Source organism: Mobula birostris, chromosome 4 (assembly GCF_030028105.1).
Source record: "Mobula birostris isolate sMobBir1 chromosome 4, sMobBir1.hap1, whole genome shotgun sequence".
Taxonomy (NCBI): Eukaryota; Metazoa; Chordata; class Chondrichthyes; order Myliobatiformes; family Myliobatidae; genus Mobula; species Mobula birostris.
This window is the reverse complement of record NC_092373.1, coordinates 27,959,160-27,978,244: the sequence shown is the minus strand read 5'-3', so window position 1 is coordinate 27,978,244 and position 19,085 is coordinate 27,959,160. Positions and strand designations below refer to the sequence as shown.

Below are 19,085 nucleotides of genomic sequence, written 5' to 3'. Positions count from 1 at the left end.
ATAACGTTATACTTTATACTCTTTATACTTTATTGTCGCCAAACAATTGATACTAGAACGTACAATCATCCGTAATGATTACTAATTACTGATTACTAATGTAATATGTGGCAGATATGAAATTCCAATGGTATGCTTACATAGACACTTCAATTAGTGAGATTCCATTTTTTTTTTGTTCTGGTGTCTTGCCGTTTAGATTTTAAAACAATATTTGTGTATTTATTTAGCGGTAGTATGGAATAAGCCCTCCCAGCCCTTTGAACTATGCCATCCAAACAACCCCAATTAACGCTAACCTAATCACAGGACAATTTACAATGACCATTTAATTTACTAGTACATCTTTGGATCATGGGAGGGAACCAGAGACCTCAAGGAAAACCTACGCATTCCACAGGAAGGATGTACAAAGACTCGGGAATGTCCCAAGCTGCGTAGCGTCATTTTAACTGAGACAGTACTGTGGCTTATTGTGATGCTTATTGCAAAATGCAACATTGAGTACTGGTGTACTTTCCCCACTGCAATGCAAACCATATTCAAGAACTAAAGTTAAATCAAGTTTATTAATATTTAACTGTGTACATGTATACCACCAAACGAGACAATGTTTTTCCAGACCAGGGTGTAAAGCACATAATATAACATAATGACTCAGGGAATTAATAATTAAATCTACAAATGAATTATGCATGAGAATAGTGCTATTGAAATTGTTTTTAACTTTTGTTTATTGCTAAGAACTAACTGAATTTCCTCTTTCATGCTTTGAACAGTTGGATTTACCTCTTGGCTTATCTTTTTACAAATGGATGCTTCGGCAAGAAAGTTCCCTTTGCTCCCATGACCTTTTTAACATTGATCCAGTAGTCGCAAAATCAATTTGCCACCTTGAAGATATTATAAAACAAAAAAAGAAATTGGAACAGGATAGATCACAGGTAAGAATGAAAACTGTACAATTTCCCATTTTGTTACAGACTGCCTGCACCCTTAACATCTTAAACCTTTTCTTTAAGCAATAAGATACTGTAACTGGACAAAAATTATAGTGCTAAAATATACTACCTGTACATGTATGATAGAATTAGTCAGGAAGCGGCGTTGTATAAATATCGTGCCAAGTGGCTAGCACAAGGAGGTGATAGCAATTTAATGCTATGCTGTTCCTTAGTGTCACTTGCATAAAAAATGCATACTGTTGTTAGAAAATGGATCATGTTCTGGTGGGTGGAAAGCCCATTTTATTTGTCATTGCCAATTATACTAGGATTTTTCTCTAGGTGTCTTCCTTGTTTGTTTTGTGTTAAATTTTCTATTCATTGGGGTCAATTAAGACAAGTGTAACAAGTATGGGTGTTGAGGACATTTCAAATGCTTTAATATGTTTAATATTATCAATGTATATTTTTTGATAGAGCAAAGAATGTCTTCAACAGGCTCTGGAAAGCCTTAATATGAATGGCTGCTCTGTTGAAGATCTGGGTCTGGATTTCACACTACCTGGGTATGCAAATGTTGAACTGAAAAAGGGAGGGAAGGACACAGTTGTTACCATACATAATTTGGAAGAATACCTCAGGGTATGTACACTGGTTTCCATTTGCTTTTAATATTTTCTATGATGTAAGGTACATGGCAAGATTCAGCTTCATTCAGTGACAAAATTTCACTGCTTTTGTATACAAACACATACAACTGATGCTACTTAAAAACTATTCACTCTAAATACAGTGTAGTGTCTAACAACCACAGAAGTCACGCATGCAACTGAAGTGAGTTAGAAACTGTTCGACAACAGTCCTGTCACAATTAAGCAGCATAGTGTCCCAAATAAATGGGAATCCCGGTTATTTTCTTGATTAGTTTTTGTTCTTTAATATTTGTCACAAATAAGTGGTAGCCCATATTTAATCAATGGCCTAATTAACTGGAATCTATTTTTTGTGGTTATTATTGCCTTCCTGTTATGTTTTCAGATGTCTCAGATATAATTTTAATGCCTATTACATTGTAATTTCCTGTTCGATAGCATGTAATGTACCATTTGTGCTATTGTACCAGTTGCACATGCACAGAGTGGCATCAGTTAACTGGGCATCTTTTAATTTTGTGCATGTCCAGTTTTTAAAATATAAAGTGTTGTGGTCCAACTTGGTTCCCCATTAAGCTTTCCATTATCATTTACTAAGCTATTTGCATTAAAACATTTTCCCCAACCTGTTTGCCATTAGTTATTTGAGAGCATCTTTAGAAACTATTAATAGTTTCAAACACTTCAACTAGGTAGTGTTGTGTTCAGATCGATCAATGAAATCTCATTCTACAAATGAAATTATTCACTTGCATGTCTTTGTGGATTTAATTCTTCTGAGTAATGAGTTGCTTGTCTAAGTTAATATAATTAATATGGATCTCCATATTTCTAGTTTCATTCCAATAACTCTGATCTCTAGCTTAATCTCTCTTCTAGGCATATGCAAAATAACATTCTGGTAACTGTTCTTTGCAATTTCAGGCACTCCATTTTAAAATTACCAATACTTCACAGTCTATGCAATACTTTCTCCTCTTGTTGCAAAGTCCTAAATTTGAATGTTTCATCCTAATTGTTTACTCATCATCATTTTTTGCTTGCTGACCTATGTGGTTCCTGATAGTCTTTTAACCTTTGTCTAGGCATTTTACATTCCCGTACTGCTCACTGTTATTAATTGAAGCATCTTGGACCAACATTCTGGAAGCTCCCCCCACTTGCTTTCCTCCCCTTAATCTTCTATTTATAAGCAGAACTAAGTCAATTATTGCCTATCTTCAGGGTCTCCTCATCACTGTAATTTGTCTTTACATTAAAGGTTCATTATCATATACTGTGCTGCAGCAAAACTGAAGATGTATTTATTCCCTATAGCTTGTGGTGTACTGGACCCTGAATGAAGGAGTTTCCAAGCAGTTTGAATCATTTCGAGATGGATTTGAGTCTGTTTTTCCACTCCATCATTTACAGTATTTTTACCCCGAGGAGGTTAGTTTCTAAGTCATCTACTTATCAAAAGCAACTTCACCTGGAACTGTTTTAAATGCATGCGAGTAATAAACAGTTCCTGAAATAGTAAAGTTCATTCTGGCGCACCGAATTGATCCTGTATTATTTTGCTTAAGGTCTACTAATTTAAAGGTGTAGTAATTTATTATGTCTAAATTATTTTAGTTCATAGCTATTTTAAAAATTATTTTGTGAACAATAGAGAAAAATTAAATTGATATCTTTAAGAATACAGTGAATACTTGAATATTGGTTGGAGATGTGAAAGCATTGCACTGTTGTGAAAAACCAGCTGACTGCTATTTTTGAATTTGCTATAATTGCTGTAGAAAAATATCACATTGGATTATGAATGTATTGATAATTAAGTTTTTACAGATAGTAAATTGTCATAAGCGTCAGCTGTTGCGACACATTTTATTGTTATACAAGCCTGTGGTGATTACTTTGCCTTAATGCTATGGCTGAGTGATCTAAAAGATTAGGTGGTATTTTATTACTTAAAGCAACTATACTTAGAAGCGATGTCTAAACTATACAAAATCATTATTTAAGCTTTTCTGTAACCTGTCCTCTGAAGAACCAATAGATAGCAATAGAGTATAAGTCGATCTGTCCCAGCTCTCTCTCTCCCAAGCTTGCTATAATGATGTGCCGCACCTTCAACTAGCTTCCCAGCAGAGTCGAGTGAAGAGACCTCCGAAAGAGCTTCCTGCTGAAGTGGAGCTTATCTACAGGATAAATGGTATAACCCAAGCTGCTATCATCAAACTGGAAATGATAGCTTTGTGTGTGAATATTTGAAGGCCAAGCTGCAAGGCATTGACTCTTTTCTCTGAAATGTAGGCAACACTGGACCTTGGTTCCTTACCTACCTTCTGTTGCTATACAGTGCTATCTGATAACAGTAAGGGTCTATGATGAGACTTCGCCCTCTTGCCAAATCTTGAGAAAAGCCTGTCATTGATCAAAGATATTATGGAATTCACCAATACAGTCTTTATTATACAAGGGGAAATGACGTTTGGTCAAGACTTAAAATTCAGTATGAAGCTCATGTACAATAGACTTGATGCAGACTGCATCTCAAGTACTGTACCCTTGCGATCCAGGTCAAAGCACTGGAGCAATGCCACCATTATCTCTGCAGACTCCTCCAAATCCACTTGTAGGATAAGTGAAAAAGTATCAGGAATTTCTCCCAGGCCAATATCCCCAACAAAGAAGCTCTAATTATGCTCAGTGACCTTCAGTGGGCAAGGTCATGTCTCGAGCAATGCAGTTTCCAGGTCAACAGGAAACTCAAGGATAGAAACGTAGAAAACCTACATCACAATACAGGCCCTTCGGCCCAGAAAGCTGTGCCAAACATGTCCTTACCTTAGAACTACCTAGGCTTACCCATAGACCTCTATTTTTCTAAGCTCCATATATCCATCCAGGAGTCTCTCAAAAGACCCTATCGTTTCCGCCTCCACCGCCGCTGCCGGCAGCCCATTCCACCCTCTCACCACTCTCTACGTAAAAAAAACAAACAAACACAAACAAAAAACTTACCCCTGATGTCTACCTACTTCCAAGCACCTTAAAAATATACCCTCTCGTGCTAGCCACTTCAGCCCTGGGGAAAAAGCCTCTGACTATCCACATGATCAATGCCTCTCAGTATCTTGTACACCTCTATCAGGTCACCTCTCATCCTTTGTCACTCCAAGGAGAAAAGGCCGAGTTCATTCAACCTATTCTCATAAGGCATGCTCCCCAATTCAGGCAACATCCTTGGAAATCTCCCCTGCACCCAGAATTGAGCACTACTCCAGGTGGGGTCTGACCAGGGTCCAATATAGCTGCAACATTAACTCTCTGCTCCTAAACTCAGTCCTATGATTAATAAAGACCAATGCACCGTATGCTGCCTGAACCACAGAGTCAACCTGCATAGCAGCTTTGAGCGTCCCATGGACTCGGACCCCAAGATCCCTCTGGTTCTCCACACTACCAAGAGTCTTGCCATTAATGCTATATTCTGCCATTATATTTGACCTACCAAAATGAACCACCTCACACTTATCTGGGTTGAACTTCATCTGCCACTATTCAGCCCAGTTTTGCATCCTATCAATGTCCCGCTGTAACCTCTGACAGCCCTCCACACTATCCACAACACCCCCAACCTTTGTGTCATTAGCAAATTTACTAACCCATCCCTCCAGTTCCACATCCAGGTCATTTATAAAAATCACAAGGAGTAGGGGTCCCAGAACAGATCCCTGAGGCACACCACTGGTCACCAGCCTCCATGCAGAATATGACCTGTCTACAACCACTCTTTGCCTTCTGTGGGCAAGCCAGTTCTGGATCCACAAAGCAATGTCCCCTTGGATCCCATGCCTCCTTACTTTCTCATAAGCCTTGTATGGGGTACCTTATCAAATGCCTTGCTAAAATCTATATACCCTATGTCTACGGCTCTACCTTCATCAATCTGTTTAGTCAGATCCTCAAAAAATTCAATCAGGCTCGTAAGGCACGACCTGCCCTTGACAAAGCCATGCTGACTATTCCTAATCATATAATGCCTCTCCAAATGTTCATAAATCCTGCCTCTCAGGATCTTCTCCATCAACTTGCCAACCACTGAAGTAAGACTCACTAGTCTATAATTTCCTATCTCTACGCCCTTTCTTGAATGAGGGAACAACATCCGCAACCCTCCAATCCTCCGGACCCTCTCCTGTCCTCATTGATGTTGGAAAGATCATTGCCAGAGGCTCAGCAGTCTCCTCCCTCGCTTCCCACAGTAGCCTGGGGTACATCCCATCCGGTCCTGGTGACTAATCCAACTTGATGCTTTCCAAAAACTCCAGCACATCCTCTGCTTTAATATCTACATGCTCAAGCTTTTCAGTCTGCTGCAAGTCATCCCAACAATCACCAAGATCCTTTTTCCATAGTAAATACTGAAGCAAAGTACTCATTAAGTACCTCTGCCATCTCCTCTGGTTCCATACACACTTTTCCCACTGTCACACTTGATTGGTCCTATTCTCTCACATCATATTCTCTTGCTCTTCACATACTTTTGGGATGCCTTGGGGTTTTCCATAATGTTGTCTGCCAAGGCCTTCTCGTGGCCCCTTCTGGCTCTTCCAATTTCATTCTTAAGCTCTTTCCTGCTAGCCTTGTAATCTTCTAGATCTCTATCATTACCTAGTTTTTTGAACCTTTCGTCAGCTCTTCTTCTTGACTAGATTTACAACAGCCTTCTTATACCACGGTTCCTGTACTGTACCATCCTTTCCCTGTCTCATTGGAATGTATCTACGCTGAACCCAACACACACATTCCCTGGACATTTCCCACATTCCTTCTGTACATTTCCCTGAGAACATCTGTTTCCAATTTATGCTTCCAAGTTCCTGCCTGATCAAGTCAAGACAAGTCAAGTTACTTTTTACTGTCATTTCGTCCTTAACTGCTGGTACAGTACACAGTAAAAATGAGAACGTTTTTCAGGACCATGGTGCTACATGAAACATACAAAAACTACACTGAACTATGTAAAACAACACAAAAACTACACTAGACTATAGACCTACCCAGGACTGCATAAAGTGCATAAAAACAGTGCAGGCATCACAATAAGTAATAAACAAGACAATAGGCACAGTAGGGGGTATAGTAGGTTGGTGTCAGTCCAGGCTCTGGGTATTGAGGCGTCTGATGGCTTGGGGGAAGAAACTGTTACATAGTCTGGTGGTGAGAACCTGAATACTTCGGTGCCTTTTGCCAAATGGCAGGAGGGAGAAGAGTTTGTATGAGGGGTGCGTGGGGTCCTTCATAATGCTGTTTGCTTTATGGACACAACGTGTAGTGTAAATGTCTGTAATGGTGGGAAGAGAGACCCTGATGATCTTCTCAGCTGACCTCACTATCCACTGCAGGGTCTTGTGATCCGAGATGGTGCAATTTCCAAACCAGGCAGTGATGCAGCTGCTCAGGATGCTCTCAATACAACCTCTGCAGAATGTGGTGAGGATGGGGGGTGGGAGATGGATTTTTCTCAGCCTTCGCAGAAAGTAGAGATGCTGCTGGGCTTTCTTTGCTATGGAGCTGGTGTTGAGGGATCAGGTGAGATTCTCCACCAGGTGAACACTGAGAAATTTGATGCTGTTAACGATCTTGACAGAGGAGTCGTCGATGTTCAGCAGAGAGTGGTTGCTCCGTGTCCTCCTGAAGTCAACAACCATCTCTTTTGTATTGTTCACATTCAGAGACAGGTTGTTGGGTCTGCACCAGTCCGTTAGCCGCTGTACCTCCTCTCTTTATGCTGACTCATTGTTCTTGCTGATGAGATCCACCACGGTCGTGTCATCGGCGAACTTGATGATGTGGTTAGAGCTGTGTGTTGCAGCACAGTCGTGGGTCAGCAGAGAGAACAGCAGTGGACTGAGCACACAGCCCTGGGGGTCCCTGTGCTCAGTGTGATTGTGTTGGAGATGCTGCTTCCAATCCAGACTGACTGAGGTCTCCCAGTCAGGAAGTCTAGGATCCAGTTGCAGAGGGAGGTGTTCAGGCCCAGTAGGCTCAGCTTTCCAATCAGTTTCTGAGGAATGATTGTGTTGAATGCTGAGTTGAAGTCTATGAACAGCATTCGAATGTACGTGTCTTTTTATGTCCAGGTGGGTGAGGGCCAGGTGGAGGGTGATGTCAACAGCATCGTCTGTTGAGCGGTTGGGACAGTACGCGAACTGCAGGGGGTCCAGTGAGGGGGGCAGTAGGGTCTTGATAGCCTCATGTTTCCCTTTACTCCAATTAAACATTTCCCTAACTTGTCTGTTCCTATCCCTCTCCAATGCTGTGGTAAAGGAGATAGGATTGTGATCACTATCTCCATAATGCTCTCCCACTGAACGATCTGACACCTGACCAGGTTCATTTCCCAATACCAGATCAAGAACAGCCTCTCCTCTTGTAGTCTTATCTACATATTGTGTCAAGAAACCTGCCTGAATGTGCCTTTATAAATAAATAAATAAATAAATAAATAAATAAATAAATCCACCTCTTCTAAACCCCTCACTCTAGGAAAATGCCAATCAATATTTGGGAAATTAAAATCTCCCATCACAACAACCCTGTTATTATTACTCCCTTCCAGAATCTGTCTCCCTGTCTGCTCCTCGATGTCCCTGGTACTATTGGGTGGTAATATATATAATAATAATAATAAAAAAAAATACACCCAGTAGAGTTATGAGTCTTTCCTATTCCTAACTTCCACCCACAGAGACTCCATAGACAACCCCTCCATGACTACTACTTTTTCTGCAGCCATGACACTATCTCTGATCAACAGTGCCATGCCCCCACCTCTTTTACCTCCCTCCCTGTCCTTTCGGGAACATTTAAAGCCTGGCACTTGAAGTAGCCATTCCTGCCCCTGCACCATCCAAGTCTCTGTAATGGCCACAACATCATAGCTCCAAGTGCTGATCCACGCTCTAAGCTCATCTGCTTTATTCTAGTCAAGGTTCCACACAGAAGGTTAGTTAGGAAGGTTCAACCGTTAGGCATTAATATCGAAGTAGTAAATTGGATTCAGCAGTGGCTGGATGGGAGATGCCAGAGAGTAGTGGTGGATAACTGTGTGTCAGATTGGAGGACGATGTGTAGCGGTGTGCCGCAGGGATCTGTACTGGGTCCAATGTTTGTCATATATATTACTGATCTGGATGGTGGGGTGGTAAATTGGATGAGTAAGTATGCAGATGATACTAAGATAGGTGGCATTGTGGGTAATAAAGTAGATTTTCAGAGCTTGCAGAGGGATTTAGGCCAGTTAGAAGAGTGGGCTGAAAGATGGCAGATGGAGTTTAGGTGCTACATTTTGGTAGGACTAATCAAAATAGGACATACATGGTAAATGTTAGGGCATTGAAGAATGCTGTAGAACAGAGGGATCTAGGAATAATGGTGCATAGTTCCCTGAAGGTGGAATCTCATGTGGATAGGGTGGTGAAGAAAGCTTTTGGTATGCTGGTATCAGAGCATTGAGTATAGGAGTTGGAATGTAATGTTGAAATTGTATAAGGCATTGGTAAGGCTAAATTTGGAGTATTGTGTACAGTTCTGGTCACCGAATTATAGGAAAGATGTCAATAAAATTGAGAGAGTATAGAGGAGATTTACTGAAATGTTGCCTGGGTTTCATCTCCTCAGTTACAGAGAAAGGTTGAACGAGTTGGGTCTTTATTCTTTGGTGCATAGAAGGTTGAGGGGGGTCTTGATAGAGGTGTTTAAAATTATGAGGGGTATTGATAGAGTTGACATGATTAGGCTTTTTCCATTGAGAATGGAGGAGATAAAAACGGACATGAGAGTTAAAGGGCAAAAGTTTGGGGGTAACATGAGGGGGAACTTCTTTACTCAGAGTGGTAGCTGTGTGGAACGAGCTTCCAGCAGAAGTGGTTGAGGCAGGTTTGATGCTGTCGTTTAAAGTTAAATTGGATAGATATATGGACAGGAAAGGAATGGAGGGTTATGGGCCGGGTGCAGGTCGGTGGGACTAGGTGAGTGTAATAGTTTGGCACAGACTAGAAGGGCCGAGATGTCCTGTTTCTGTGCTGTAATTGTTGTATGGTTATATGGTTATAATACTCCTCGCATTAAAGTAGGCACATCTCAAACCATCGGTCTGAGTGCGTCCCTTCTGTATCACCTGCCTTTCCCCTGTCACTTCAGTTCGGTTCCCACCCCCCAGCAATTCTAGTTTAAACTCTCCCCAGTAGCCTTTGCAAACCTCACCGCCAGGATATTGGTCCCCCTCAGATTCAAGTGCAACCCGTCCTTTTTGTACAGGTCACACCTGCCCCAGAAGAGATCCCAATGATCCAGAAATCTGAATCCCTGCCCCCTGCTCCAATCCCTCAGCCACGCATTTATCCTCCACCTCATTCTATTCCTCTACTCACTGTCACATAGCACAGGCAGTAATCCCAAGATTACTACCTTTTTGAGGTGCTCCTTCTCAGCTTCCTTCCTAACTCCCTGTAGTCTGCTTTCAGGACCTCCTCCCTCTTCCTACCTATGTCGTTGGTACCAATATGTACCATGGCCTCTGGCTGTTCTCCTTCCCACTTAAAGATATCGTGATCAGAAACATCCCGGACCCTGGCACCTGGGAGGCAAACTACCATTCACGTTTCTTTCCTGCATCATAGAATCGCTTGTCTGACCCCCTAACTATAGAGTCCCTATCACTGCTGCCATCCTCTTCCTTTCCCTCCCCTTCTGAGCCACAGGGCTCAGGATGAGCCCTGAGCCAAGGATGTTTGTAAACTCACTTGACTTGGCCCAGCAGAGCTAAGTCCAATACTGACATTATCTGTCACATTTCCACCTACAATACTGGAGTGGAAACTGGCAAAAAGAGTGTGATATTGAGATGTTTTGGTACTCTTTCTGGCTAGCAGGTCTTAATGATTATCAATTTACTACATTTAAGAGTTGTACATTTGCTTGATTTCATATTACTAAAGCATCAACCAAGACTGTCACAAAATATCATAGTTTGTAACTTATGTGGAGATTTACTGCCACACTCCATCACTGTCGTGTGTTGCATTTGTAACTCTTTTCTGCTGTGATTAGACTATTGATACAAGGATTCCTTGTAGGATGGTAAGTCCACCCTGAACGAGACATAATTAATCTCTGGATCCAGTCATTCCCCATGCTTCCAGCAATTTGTGTAAATCGAGAGATGAGTGCTGGAGTCAACTGAATGATATGAACAAGACAGCAGTCCTTTTTACAGATGGTTTTTCTTACATGTACTAACCCCAGAAATCTGCATTTTATTGACTCTGGAATCCTCCTCGTTCATGAACAGGGTAAAACCTAAATCTCTTTGAAATCAACTGAGCTGTAGCACTTCCAAATAAAATTGGTGACTGGTGTAAAAAGCAACTTTTAAATGTGTAGTTAATTTGCAAAAGCATTTAGAAATCTAATTATCTTAGACATGGCTATTTCAGCAGTCCTTAATTATCTGTGCTATGCTACTTTAAAATTTACTTGTTGCTCCTTGCTGCCTACATATGGCATTCTGAGTTGTTGGAAAGGTCATGAAATGTAATCCAGCAAGGTATGCTTGCCAAAGAGCTATATATCTCAGCTGGTGAGTTAGCTGTGTGCTAGAGGAACCCAAAGCCATTCACTTCATCCTCTACCCTCACATCCCTGTTTCGCAGCCTTTTTTAATTTATACGGTGTTCTATTTTTAGAGTTGTGATTTGATCCTGACCTTCCCTGTGACAAAATGTTGTTACAAAAATGTGAGGAGAATTTGTAGATGTGTGTGTTTGGATTTTCAGTTGGCAATTAACAAGGTGTCATGTAACAGGCTGGTTACAGCTTCATGGTTTTAAGGGAAATGTGGCATGTATTAAAGGTTGCTTATTGTTAGAATACAGATTAATTTTTTCATGTTGGCAAGGTAAAATAGTTGGGCATAATCCATGCTTGGCCCTCAATTGTTTACAACTGTAGAGCGTAAGGAATCCAAGTTTGCTGATGGCACAGATGCAGCTGGAGGGCATACTGTGATGAGCATGTTCAGACTCTGAGACTGGTTATAGATAGATTGAGTGAATGAATGAAAACTTGGCCACTAGCGTCTAATTTGGGTAAGAGTGAAGTTGAACATTTTGACAGGAGGAATCCGAAGGCAGATTGTTCTCTAAAAGGATAAAGATTGCAGATGAGCAAAGTTCAGACGATTCTGTGTCTTGGTGCATGAATCACAAGAAATTGGCAGGTACAGTAGGCAGTTGGAAAAGCAAATGACATATTGGCCTTTATTGCAAGGTGGCTCAAATTTAGAACTGGGGACGAATTGCTTGGAACATGCTGCCGGAGGCATGGGGGTAGTGAAAGCCGATTATAAGAATTTAAAAGCTGTTAGATTAGGCACATGAATGTGTAGAGATTGGAGAGATATGGACACAATGTAGACTCATACTAGTTTAATTAGACATTTAACTAGTTCAACACAGTATTGTGGGCTGAAGGGACTGTTCCTGTGCTATACTGTTCTACGTTCTAAAGTACTTCTGCAAAATTTCCCCAGTCCTTTACACCAACTATTCAGTGGACTGTTACCTATTCAGCAACTGGAAGAAATAATTTTGTATTTCTTTGCCAAGGATTTTTCAGATTTTAATCTTTTGCAGGCTTTTTGACATGTCCTAACTTCTAACTTCCTGCATTCTGGCCAACCTATAGAATCAATTTTGTTCCACTGAGTTTAATGTCATAGCCCTCACCCAACGAACAACAGGTGTGACCTTGCTGGAGCAGAAATTGTGATGTAATGTTCAATAACGTACTTTAATTAGCTTGAAGCTTATGTATCCCTGCATCATGTGACATTTTTGTTTTGACTTGTAGTTGGATCAGCTACTCTGTGGCAGTAAGTCTGAAGCATGGGATGTGAAGACCTTGATGGAATGTTGCAGACCAGATCATGGATATAATCATGACAGGTATGGGTGTTTCGCCTGATTGCCTCCGCCGTCAGTTACAGCTTCGGAAGTTGAAGGCAATGTCAGTACTACTACTAGAGTGAATGCTGTTCTTGCCACTGTCACCTCATAAAAAAATTTAACAAAAAGCATAAAGAAATGCACGAGTATTTGTTATTCTTGTTATATGCAACATTATAGTGAGCCCTAAGTGGTCTTTTCATGTTTGATTTAAAAAAACATCGAAGAGGACTAAATTATTATCTTGTATCTCCCATTTTTAGTTCTGGAATTAGCATTTATTTGGATCATAGAAACAGCTGTTCAAGTGTGTGCCAGTTTTTGTTCCACAGAAGCTGCTTCCCAGCTCTTTTGTAGAACTCCAGCAACAAGTCTCCCTCTCATACTTAAGTTCCCCCTTGATTGCATCAATGCACTTCACCTCAACGACATCAACAAGTTCATTGTAAAAACTCAGAATAAAAAGGATCTTCATAAATTCCATATTGCATTCATTATGAAGCATCTTGCATTTCTAAGCTCTAGTTCTGGTTTTGGTTAAGTTGAAGCTCGTCCATATGTACTCTATTATATCTTGTTACCTAAACTTGACAAGAGCCATTAGCTTATTTAGTCCTTACTAACTTAGTTTGGGTCATAGTTTTTGCACCACCTCTGTGCTTCCATCCTTACAACAAGAAACAAGAACTGTAAAGTGCCTAATTAAAGTTTTAAATATTGTTAATGTGATTTCCTGCTTTTCAATTTTTTCCCCTCAGGAACTCTATCCAATATGGTTTTGTTTTTATGATCATTAAGCTCTATTGAAATTAGCTTTCTCTGTACAACCAGCAACTTTGGTTTCTTTACCCTTTTTAGAATGTTGTCCAAAGAAACGTGGAGATTCTTTACTGCTCGTGTTGCAGTTTATTACCTGGCAGTTGATTTTAAGGAAGTTCACTTGCCACTTAAATACCCAGCTTTAAAGTTTATTCATGTCTTCCATGCTGAGGAATTTCTTTAGCCAGAGAGTGGTGGATCTGTGGGATTCTGCTGTGAAGGCCAAGTCATTGGGTAGACAGTGGATTTTGGTTAATTGGGCCATCAGTTATTTGGGACACTATGCTGCTTAATTGGGCCAGGAGACTGTTACTGAGCAGCTTCTAATTAGTGTCATTCGTGTGCACTTGTGAGGCTGTTAGACACTACACCTTGCTGAGAGCGAACAGTTTTTAAATAGTGTCAGGTTGGCAAAAAGTAATAGAAAAATTCAGAACTGTTTTGCTCACTGTGGTTTTGAGTATTCAGGCTTGGAGATGCCAGAAATGGCCAGGAGTCAAAATGAAATGATTTCAGTACTTCAAATTAGGAACTATGAAGAATTTGAAGGTATCAACAATCATCTTGAATGTTACAATGAAAGTGAAGGTTTGGAAGATGCAACCGTCGAAAGTGTTGTATGAAGTCAGTCCATTATCTGCACTAGGTGTCTGTGCTGATTTTGTTCATTTACAGTTGTTCAAAAGAACATGGCAGCGTACACTGGATGAAATCCTCCGTCGATAACAATGAGGAACTAATACAGTTTTTTGTACTGTAGAGGTATTTGTAGTGTTCTAATTTGTTCTGTATTTCGTTTAAATAATTTGTTACTCAGTTAAATGGCAGTTTGTCTTTAATACTTTGTAACTATTTCTATGAATCTTCATCTAATTGGAGCAGTCAATTAATTGGGTCAGAATGTGCTGGACCTGATATGTCCCAATTAACTGGAATTCTCTGTATTTAAAGGGGAGGTTGATGGGTTCTTGATTAGTAAGAGTGTCAAAGGTTTCAGAGAGAAGGCAAGAGAATGGAGTTGAAAGGATATAAATCAGCTGTGATCAATGGTGGAGCACACTCAATGGGCTGAATGACCTTGTTCTGCTCATGTTTTAATTTCCTCTGTCACTTACTAACTTTGAAATTGTGCTTTCAATTCCTGAGTCCAGATCATTAGTAAACAGAAAAATAGTACTCCTTGTACTCTACCATTTTCAACCATTTGCTGATGCAACCGTTTTACCAATTGTTAGTGGCACAGCTCCATTGTTCCTTGTTCAGTCCTGACCTCCTGAAGTTTGCTCATTTTTCCTGTAACTGCAAGGGTTTTAACGAGGTGCTCTGGTTCTGTAGCACACTGCAAAGGCACATAAGTTGGTAGGATAATTGGTTATTGTATATTGCCTGTGGTGTGTCAAGAATTGATGGGAATGGAGCAGGATGAAAAGGTGTTAGTGTAAATGTGTTTTTCATGGTCAGCGCTGACTCGGTGGAATGTAAGATGTAAGGCTTATTTCTGTATATAATTCAATTTTTGTTTTCCTGATTTTTTTTTTTTGGTAGCCAGATTGAGATTTATTCTGTTAACCTTTCGTATTCTATCTTGAATCATAAACCTACTACTTGGCCCCATTACAAAGACCTTTTAGAAACTAAATATAGTAGATCCCAGTTAACTGGGCCATTGGTATGTCTTTGATTTATGTATGCTGTTTTCCTTGTATGTTTTTAAGCTAATTGGACTATAGTTTGTATGTAGCATCATGGCAGAGGAGTCGTCCTCAACTCATCTCTCTGCAGGGCAAATGTTACAAGGATGCTGAGCATGTCAAAATTAGGGTAAAGTGAGGTTATTTCATGTTTGAATTTGTAGGGAAAAAAATTGCTGGCATCTAACAAAAGCCTTTATATTCAAAGAAACAACAGTTTTACCTTTCCCAGTTTATAGAGATGGCATGCTCTATAAAAATACCTGAAGTGTATGTTACCTTCTAGTCCTTATGAATTGGGTGTAACTGAGATCAGAGCAGTATAAGTTGCAGTGTCTTGTGATCGTACAAAAGAACTCATTTGCATCTCATCTGTAGTTATTTCTGAAGGAGACAGTGTAGAGGCAAGTTGAACTTAATCCAAATTGTTTTTTTTTATTCCAGTCGTGCAGTGAAGTTTCTATTTGAAATACTTAGTAGTTTTGACGGTGAGCAACAAAGACTGTTTCTTCAGTTTGTTACTGGAAGTCCCCGACTTCCTGTTGGAGGTAAGCTTACTTTTGACACTTATCGTGTTGTGTTTCAATTTCGAGGAAACATCAAGATGTCATTGTTGTAAACATTCAACTTAAAATTCTTGTTTGGGCTACTACGTGTAGAAAATCTGCCCATTTATTCAGAAAATAAGAGGCCATGAACATAGGTCCAGCATATTGCACTGATGGAATGCTTGGCCCCTACCTGCCTATTACTGTGCCTATTTCTACTTCCCATATTGTCAATGCCATGATTCCCCCTGCTGCATCAACGCCTTTGTCAGTTCTAGACTTGATTTATTCAGTCCACGTTGGGGGCATCTTCAAAACAATCTTAAGCATGAGCTCACCCAAAATTTATGCCTTTATCGTTGAATCAATACTATCCGGATCTATATTGGCTTCTGGTTTAACAATAGAAAAATTGTTAGGCTCCCAGTTTCTCATAGCACCTACAACTATAATCTGCTTTAGGTTAAAAACTCTGTCTGTAATAAGGTTATGTATGCAGCTTTGGAGTGAAACTAGAACATTCAGTCTTCTGGCTGAGTACAAATGAAAACAAATCCTAATTTACCAGTAGAAGTGTCGTCTTGTGCTCAGTGTTCAAAGATTGATCCCACCTTCTGTAATCTAATGCATTCCAGACTTTATGGATCATTCTGTTTTCCTTCTCAGTTTGATTTAGCCAAATCATGTAGAATAGGAAAGACAAAATAACCAAAAGGTTTTACTTGTTATAAGAGGGCTTGATGTCTTGGATACGTACGTGTGTGTGTGTATGTGTGTATATATATATATATATATATATATATATATATATATAGTTCAAGCCTGTGCTTTAGCTTCAAGAACTGCTTAAACCTTAAATATGATTGTTAGATTCATGACAGATTTGAGTTCGCACTGTTGAAGCTAATACATTTTTGTGTTTTGTAGGGTTTCGAAGTTTGAACCCTCCACTGACCATTGTCCGCAAGACTTTTGAGTCTACAGAAAATCCTGATGATTTCTTACCCTCTGTAATGACCTGTGTTAATTATCTCAAGTTGCCAGATTACTCCAGTATCGACATAATGCGTGAAAAACTTTTAATAGCTGCTAGAGAAGGGCAGCAGTCGTTCCATCTCTCCTGATCACAGCATCTGAATCTTCAAGCTGCCTGTTACAACAAATGAGAAAAATCATGATTTATTTTCTAAGTGTATCACTGCATCAAGGCAATGTGTACAGCGTACTTGTTGTAGAAATGGCTTGGTATGCTACAATTCTTCAACAAAAAGACATAGATGGTATATTTATTAAAATAGCCCCTACGGACTGAAATTGATAAAACACCCCAAAGTTAATGCAAGATTTAAACAAATAAATTCTTAAATAAGTTCTTGTTAATTTAACAATTATTTGGGTGCAGTTTTTAAATTGCTTTTTTTTTTGCTGTGTGGTATTCAAATTCAAAGGAAAGGGTTGTTTATCTTCCAGGATGACGGAACAATAAAATGTCACTGTGCAGTTTGATATTGGTGTGTATATCCATCTGGAGCCTATATTTCTGGTGATTTTTTTTTTGTTTCCAAAGATTAATATGTACAAACATACAGAAATGACTCGCTTATACCTTGCATAAAATAATTTAACCTCTGGTTAGTGTCATTTGCATTTTTCTTGTCAATCTTCACCTTCATCTTCTGGTTTGTCTTTTTACGTTTAACTCATCTGCACTTGTGTGATGTAACATACGGTTCTGATTTTGTGTGATGTTTCCTAATCCCACAACATAACAATAGGTTAAGCTAAGAGCTTGAAGATTTCGTCTTTTCTTAACCTACTTCAACCTCAATTGTATCATAGTCTAAAATTTATTCCTCTTTACAATATTCAGATTCTAGTGCTTGCCTTTAGTTTTGTTGCAAACAATAGGACTGTTGGCAGAAGCCTTTAATCACACACTAGAATTGTTTACAGAATGATTTCAGGCAACAATTCTCAACAATGCTGAGGAAACTTTCTCCTTTTAACCACCTTAAATTTGGTAGTTTAAACCAATGTTGAGCTGGTTAGGCTGTTATTTAAGGGGCTGGTAGCTTTTCCAGTTGGTGTAAAACTTTAAAAGTTCTACTTGCTGTTATAGTTGGACAGTTGCTTCATCTTGTTTAATTTACCTTGTAGTTCAATTAACTGTTTTTTTTGCACTGCTAGCTTTGAACAAAAGTAATAGTTGAGCTCTCTTGGTTTGATAAGGATAGTGCACCCTGTAAACACTGCTCTGTCCAACTGTTCATGTGCTGGTTTCTGAAATCTGCAATAACTACTCATCAGGTTAATGTTTTTACCTGAACATAAATAAATAAAATGTTTGACTCAGTTTTTGTATAATTATTTTGTATCAGCAACCAAACTTTTCTGATTCAGGGATAGTGCCAAAGTGTCTTTTTTAATTAAAATTGTGTTGGAGTTTGAGTAAATAAAAGTGGAAATATTTGATGTGGTTGTGATGCTTGGAGGACTATTGGTTTCAGTGGCCCTCTTTTTGTAAAAATATCAAATGTTTAAAAATTTATCCTTCGATAGTGTGGAGAATTAATTTGAGGGATCTGGCCGGGAGAAGTTGGTCTAACTTGGAAAATAAATTATTTCCATTAATAAATAACCAAACATTAAAATGGTTTGATTTTATAACTACTTTGCTGGCCTTCACTCTGTCTGCCTCTAACTCCTGGTCACTTTAGCTTGATGCTCAAAAATAAGTTTGCATAACTTCAGGCTTACTGGTTGCAAAGATGGTGAGAGGGAAAAAAATTAGAATAATTTGAGCAGAACCTTCCATTTCTCCTCTGCCTTCTCCCAGAAAAGACAGTTTCAGCATGCTTGCTGGCTGTGTAGATATTTCACTTGTGTAGCTACATTAATGGCTCACAATATTATAACCAGAAGACCTCACCTATTGGCTGAGTTACTTTGTAACCATGGAAATTGTGAAATAAGATTCCTGTGCACAGACCAGTCTTGAAGGGGAGCTGCTTGGGGGTGCTCAGCAGGTCAGGCAGCATTACTGGAAGCAATGGGATAAAGTATCCTGATGCAGGATCCTCACCTGAAACAACAATAATTCCTTTGCTCCATAGATGCTGCTATCCACTGGGTTCCTCCAGCAGTTTGTTTTGCACAAGGCAAATAGGGTTGAGAGGGATGATCCTCAGTAAGTTTTAATGAATTATTTAGAAGTTGAGATAATATCCAACATTTTATCTTTAGTATATCTATAGATAAATAATTCAAATAGGCTTTTACTGCATTACTCATTTGATCTTTGTTACAGTTTCATCATTTTGTGAAAATCACTGTTTTATGCTTGCAGAACAAAAACATGCTGCTAACTTCAGCCACTTATTTGTTGCTTCATCCCATAGTGTGCTTGTTTTATCTGCCTTTTTAGTTCTTG

The 19,085-nt window shown here is 39.5% G+C and overlaps 1 protein-coding gene across 10 annotated transcripts in view; it reads left to right on the top strand.

Annotated features, from left to right (window-relative positions):
• trip12 (thyroid hormone receptor interactor 12) overlaps nucleotides 1-18,008 on the top strand; it is a 145,817-nt gene extending 127,809 nt beyond the window's left edge. For all 10 annotated transcript variants that reach the window (XM_072255057.1, XM_072255051.1, XM_072255053.1 and 7 more), the window contains 6 exons: nucleotides 780-944; nucleotides 1,422-1,586; nucleotides 2,915-3,028; nucleotides 12,503-12,597; nucleotides 15,552-15,655; nucleotides 16,583-18,008. In XM_072255057.1, the coding sequence (XP_072111158.1) occupies nucleotides 780-944; nucleotides 1,422-1,586; nucleotides 2,915-3,028; nucleotides 12,503-12,597; nucleotides 15,552-15,655; nucleotides 16,583-16,779 (840 nt within the window). In that variant the 3' untranslated portion in view covers nucleotides 16,780-18,008. The remainder of the gene's footprint in view (nucleotides 1-779; nucleotides 945-1,421; nucleotides 1,587-2,914; nucleotides 3,029-12,502; nucleotides 12,598-15,551; nucleotides 15,656-16,582) is intronic.
• Nucleotides 18,009-19,085: the final 1,077 nt, after the last annotated feature.